The sequence below is a fragment of the Gavialis gangeticus genome, unplaced genomic scaffold (assembly GCF_001723915.1).
Source record: "Gavialis gangeticus isolate Ggan-Ray unplaced genomic scaffold, GavGan_comp1, whole genome shotgun sequence".
Classification (NCBI taxonomy): Eukaryota; Metazoa; Chordata; order Crocodylia; family Gavialidae; genus Gavialis; species Gavialis gangeticus.
Window position 1 is genome coordinate 63,796,055 of NW_017729034.1, and position 6,071 is coordinate 63,802,125.

General features: G+C 42.0%; 1 protein-coding gene across 1 annotated transcript in view; it reads left to right on the plus strand.

Annotated features, from left to right (window-relative positions):
• Positions 1 to 6,071, plus strand: part of RPS6KA2 (ribosomal protein S6 kinase A2) — a 361,817-nt gene that overhangs the window by 199,672 nt on the left and 156,074 nt on the right. The window contains exons 7-8 of the mRNA XM_019527256.1: positions 177 to 214; positions 1,092 to 1,234. Of these exons, the coding sequence (XP_019382801.1) occupies positions 177 to 214; positions 1,092 to 1,234 (181 nt within the window). The remainder of the gene's footprint in view (positions 1 to 176; positions 215 to 1,091; positions 1,235 to 6,071) is intronic.

Below are 6,071 nucleotides of genomic sequence, written 5' to 3' on the forward strand. Positions count from 1 at the left end.
CCCAAAAAATTTTTTTTTTTTTTTTTTTTTTTTTAACTTGGAACTAAAAATATAGGCCACTATGCATGTATCTGATTTTTATATATTTCCTTACTTGCCTTTTTTTTTAAAAATGTTTGTTTCTAAAGTATACCATGCATCTTCCTAATCCTGCTTTTCTGTTGTTTGCTTTCCAGCATCCTCCTAGATGAAGAGGGCCACATTAAGATTACAGGTATGGAAAGAGCAGTGTGTGGTTACTGCAGCTTGATTTCTGCCAATCCATTGTACTGTGTTCCATGTGTCATTTTCCCTCAAGCTGTGATCTTGGGTCACTATTTGGGAAAAGGTTGCAAGAGAAATTTAGGTGTAACAGGAGGTGGTACTGGTAGTTCAGTAGGTGGCCCTTTTCCTTCTGGTCATTGCTTCATGCTTCACTTGCATGTAGTAGGGGAGTTTGTATTAAGCTAAAATGTTGCAGGTAAAACTGCGCTTCTGACCATGACTTCCAGCTTCAGCCTTCCAGTCCATGAGTCCTTAAAACAACACACCTTCCCATTATGAATTCTAGCTCCAGATGAAATCTTTCAAATTGTTAGACTAGAGAAGATGTCATGAATGGAGATGCATGTGTTGCATTGTGATACTATCAGGGTATCACTTCATGTTTGTCCAGTTGTGATTATTACATTCTCCATGGTACTTTACTTGCAAAAATTCAGTTGTTAATCTCAGTGCCGAGCTCCAGTACAGCTTGTATAACAACCCTCTGTTTGTTTAAATTCTCTTTTCTATCTCAGGGCCATATCTTCAGCAGCAAGTGGAAAAATGATACCACCCACTCTACAGCAAACATTCCCCAATGTGCATGTACTAGCTGGCAATATTGCTCACACATAACCATGTCCTGTGCAACTTCCAGCTTCCATTTTGGCATTTATGTACATGTAAAATATTATGTAGACAAACATGGGTTTCACATTCTTCACTTCCTGCTTTAAGCTGTTTCCTTTCTCATTAACAAAAAAGTGCTATTTAAACTTAACTTGATCATTTCTGATTGTAAATCAAAACGTGACCAAATTCCTGTTTTTTTTAAAACATATGTCCAGATTTTGGTCTAAGCAAAGAGGCTATTGACCATGACAAGAGAGCCTATTCTTTCTGTGGGACAATAGAGTACATGGCTCCAGAAGTGGTCAACCGGCGAGGGCACACACAGAGTGCAGACTGGTGGTCCTTCGGTGTGCTAATGGTAATGGTGAATTTATACTTCTTCTCTTGGTGGGAAAGGGGAAAAGCAGCTGTTTTGGTTTTTCAGGTTAAGTAGCAACACCATCAGCAATTAGTGGATTGCATATCTGGGTGGTAATTGCTTGATCATTTGCATGGCATCAGCAATAGGAACTAATTACTTCAGACATTATATGAGATGACATTTGGCCTCAATTTTTTCTCTCTTTCCTCCTGCTAATTCTCTCATAAACTGCTTGTTATAATTGATTACAATAAGCCATTATTATAACTGTAGTCCAAAAGAAAAAAGCAGGACAAGTGCAGAAAAATACAAGCACCCTGGGAACAACCAAAGTATGTGTTTTGTGATCTACTGACTCCGTTCCAATGTGGAAGCAATTTCCCACAGTAGGAGCTGTCAGAAGGATGTCCCTGACCTCTCAGGGAAACCCAGCAGGACTCAGTTTCTGCAGCATTTAATCTAATGCTGGGCAGTACTGAGAAGAGAGAGATTTACATGCTCTTTGGTTTGATTTCTAATTATTTAGGTGTTCTCGTAGGATCTTTCTTCATAAGCACCTAGCAGGATCAGTTTTTGAAAAATGCACCTTCAAAGAACCAAAGTGTCCTTGGCCAGCACTCCCCATTCCCTTCCCCCTTCCACCTCACCTTGTTTTTTGCCACTCACATTATTTTTGTGTTAATCCTGGAAAAAGTGATCAGCTTTGTATGACACCGCAACTCACAGTCCCTACTTGAAGAGACTGCAGCATAGCATAGAGGTGACTAGGCCAGCTTTTAAACTAACTTAGTTCGCAGTAAGCAGTTCACTTATAGCAGTATGGAGTTCAGTGTGGGATAATTTACCCTGTTTCTGGGGTAGATTGCCCTCTTCATCTGTGTTTTGCTGTTATGTAAAAAGAGCACATTTTAGAGGGCATTCATTTTACATTGGTAGTTCTGTGTGCAGTTGTGCTTCCCCTTCACTTTTCAGTTATTGTCAGTTATCAGTATAACTAAAGCTTTCAAGTGCTAGTTTTGGCATCAGACATGGTGAGTTTTTGTTAGTGGTCTGTGGGATTATATGTTTGGAGGCATATTATTTTCTCTGCTAGAAATAAGCTGACAAAAAATGTGTCTTCTTTCTTCCTGTCTCCCAATTTCTTATCACCTTGTTTAACTATGACCTCTTTGGATCTTTGCTTTCTTCTTACTGTTTGCTGAAGGTATTTCAGGATGAGGTATGGGAAACAGAATTTTAAAAATCACTGAATCTCAAAAGAAAGAAGTCAATTTAAACAGACCTTAGGAACTGCTAGGATAGCAGGTATCTTTTGGTCTTTTGCTTATCCTTTCAAATTGTCTAGTTATTAGGATTATGTCTGCCACCTATCACATAGTGTTCTCATACACAAGTGTATGAATTGGCTCAGAGGAAAGGGATTCAAACTTCAGTGGCAATTTGTTTCTTAAAATATATTGAACTAGATTATCAGATTGAGGGTCATCTTTCTGTTGTTGCTTAAAATATTTATTGCCTTTACACAACCATTTAGGGGTCAGCTGTATAGACTGGATTCACCCATATAGAAGCTGTATCAGCTGACTTTTAAGATATGGAAAATAAGTGAAAATTAAAAATACTTTACTTTTGATAAACCAACTCGATGTCTTTACTTCAATAAAATAACCAGTTTTTGAGGCAGAAGAAATGCAGTAGAATCAGTCTCCCTAGAATTTCATAAAATACTGGATATAATCCCACATGGAAAATTATTTGTTAAACCAGAGGGGTTGAGGGATTATTACAAGTGTTGTCTATATTATCCGTACAGACATTGATGTTGGGGGGGAAATAATAAGAATAGAAAAGAGTTGTTTAAGCTAAAAGCCAATGTTGACACACAAACGAATGGTATAAACTGCCCTAAATGGATATAAACTGCCCTAAATTAATTTATATTGGAAACTGAGGGTTTCTATCCACCAGAGGAGTGAGGTTCTGAAATAGGCTTCCAATAAGAATATTGAGCACAAACATTTAAGACGGAGCTCAGTTGGTCTATGAAAGATATTATGATATGGTTGTCTAAGTTACAGGAAGAACTAATTGATCTTGAGAAACACAATATTTGAGAATGGGTTGAAACGTAAGAATACAAGGTGCAAGATCACACACTTAGAGAATGATAATAAGAATTTATTTTAGAAGCTGGGCATTCAATCACAAATGATTAAGGAAGAGAAATATTGGCAATCACAGGATATCTGTGAGGCACCAGCATCATGAAGCACTGAAATGCAATCTTGTAGCAGTCATGGTATTTCCAGTAGAGACAAAAAAGAAGTGTTGATGCCATTATAAAAGGCTCTAGTGAGACCTTGTCTAGAACAATGTGAACTATTCTGGTCAGCCATATTCAAAACAGATTAAATGAAATTCATGTAGGTGCAAAAAAGGATTACTAAAATGATTAGGGAAATGGGAAGCCCATTGTCATCTAGAGAAACAAAAGCTAAGATATAAGATATGATTGCTGTATACAAATGCATCAGAACGCTTACCACTGTAGAGGAAAAAGAACTCTTTAAGTTGAAGAATGACATTAGCACAGGAACAAAAAGGTATAAGCATGCCATGAGTAAATTTCCCCTGTAAATTAAAAGAAGGTCCCTACCCATTTGAGTAATGAGATTTTGGAATAGCCTTCTGATGGGGGTGAGGGGAACAAAGACACCTAACTAATTTTAAGATGGAGTTTGATAAATCTCTGAAGAGGATTATATGACCTGATGCCAGCAGTACCAGGGACTGGACTCATGCCCAAGGAGAGCCTTTCTAGTCCTGTGGACCTATCACATACCTGCTGTGGCAGGCCAGTAGGTGGTGCTCCTGTGCTGAGCCACCCACATCACTGCACCTGACCACCTTCCAGGCTCCAAGTACCTCCCTGGGGGCACCTCACATCTGGCCAACCCCCTTGCTAGAGCACACCCCCAAGCCTGGGGGTAACACTGCTACCACTAACAAGTCTCGGTCTGTTAGTGGCTCTGGGCCTCATGAGGTACACAGGCTTTATAGACCTGAAGGGTACTTGACCCACTGGAAGAACTTGGGGTGCTTCCCTTAGTCTGAAGCACAAATAGTGGTCTCCCTTAGTCAGCTGGACCAAGGGGAGCCTAAGGCAAAATCTAGACCCTCTACAACTCAGGGTTACCTGAAGCAGATAGGGGCAGGGGTGCTTGCCCTCTGCAGTGACCATGGTAACCAAATTATCAGATAAGTAATAAAACCTGATAGCAAAGTTTGGGGAGAAACTGAGATGGCATTCTGCCACACCTACTACCTAAATGATTTTTGCAGTTAAATCCAAATTTTTTAAATTCATTTACCCATTATGGTTTGTGTCATTTCAGGGCATATGTTTGTTCCTTTATAAAATCATTCATTCTAGCCTAAGAAACTTTCTGGCCATTTGGATGGGACTCAGTTCATATCCCCAAGTCCCTTGATGTATTTTTCCCTCTTCCCCTTCTCCTCCTGTGTTACAGGGACCCCTTGCCCTGTTACTGAGAGAAGGCTGGGGGACAAGCAAAGCCTGTGAGGGCCTTTTAAGAGTAGGGTCTCCGTGGCCTGAAGGGGTAAGAATGCAGACAACAGTGTCACTAGGGGAAAGCCCTTGGTGGCAAGCAGCCGTTGGGGAAATGGAGACAGACTATCAGAAATCATCAACAGCCCTGCCACAGGTGTAGTGAATACAAGCAGGGCTGAAAGGGCTAATAAGGGACTACTGTGCTTGTGCCAAATGATAGGATGGGTTTGCTGGAAGGGGAGGGATGTATGGTGTAAGAGCTCTGGCTGAGGAATAAAGAATAAAGATCTCCCAAGCAAGCTGTTGTAGAGCTAGGAGTTATGGTAAAGGCAGCCCTGACATACAAAGGCAAGAAGCCACTTCTTTTGTTCTCAGTTCACCCAGGGTGGGGATGATTTTAGTTCAGGTTATTTGTATTGGGAGTACCTTGATGGACTTCATTCTTTTGTTGTGATCAGGGTAGTAACATCCAGAGGACCAGTTTGTGGCTCTCGGGTGGTTAGGAGGCCATGCAGGGGCACCAAAGAGGCAGTTCAGGTTTGTCCCTGTCAGGGTCAGCGTGCTATAGACAGAGAAAGAGGATAAGAGGGAAACTGGAGCAAGCAGCAGTCAAAAAAACTAGAGCCTGAGGCCTGAGAAAGAGGCAGAGGCTAAGAAGCTGGGCCACAGCAAGTAGGCCTAGGCTCAAGGCCTACAGCCAGAGTAACTTGTGGACCAAAGCGAAAAGGACTGGAGCCTGTACAGGAGAGTGAAGAATAACAGAGTGACAACTTGTTTGGCATGGGTGTGGCTATAGGGGAGGATGGAGATCATGACTGGAGCCCTTAAGGATTGAGTTTGGGCCACTACGGTCGTGAGTTATGACCACTGAGGTCGAGTCTTGCCAGCAGCGTATATGTAGCGTTGACTGGGTACATGAGAGCCCTTCAGAAAAGCAAGCAAGGGTCTGGTAGCAGATGAAAGTCCCAGAGACTGAATCTACTCTGGGACCAAGGAGCCCACTCCAGGACTCAGGGGCAGCCTCCCAATCTACAGAAAAAGAACATTGAGGCGTGGCAGAAGAGATGGAAAAGGATCTGGGAGTCATTATTGACTCCAAGATGAACATGAGTTGGGAATGTGGGGAGGCAGCTAGGAAGGCCAACTGCACCTTGTCGTGCATCCACAGATGCATCTCGAGCAGGTCCAAGGAGGTGATCCTCCCCCTCTATGCGGCACTGGTCAGGCCGCAGCTGGAGTACTGCGTCCAGTTCTGGGCGCCGC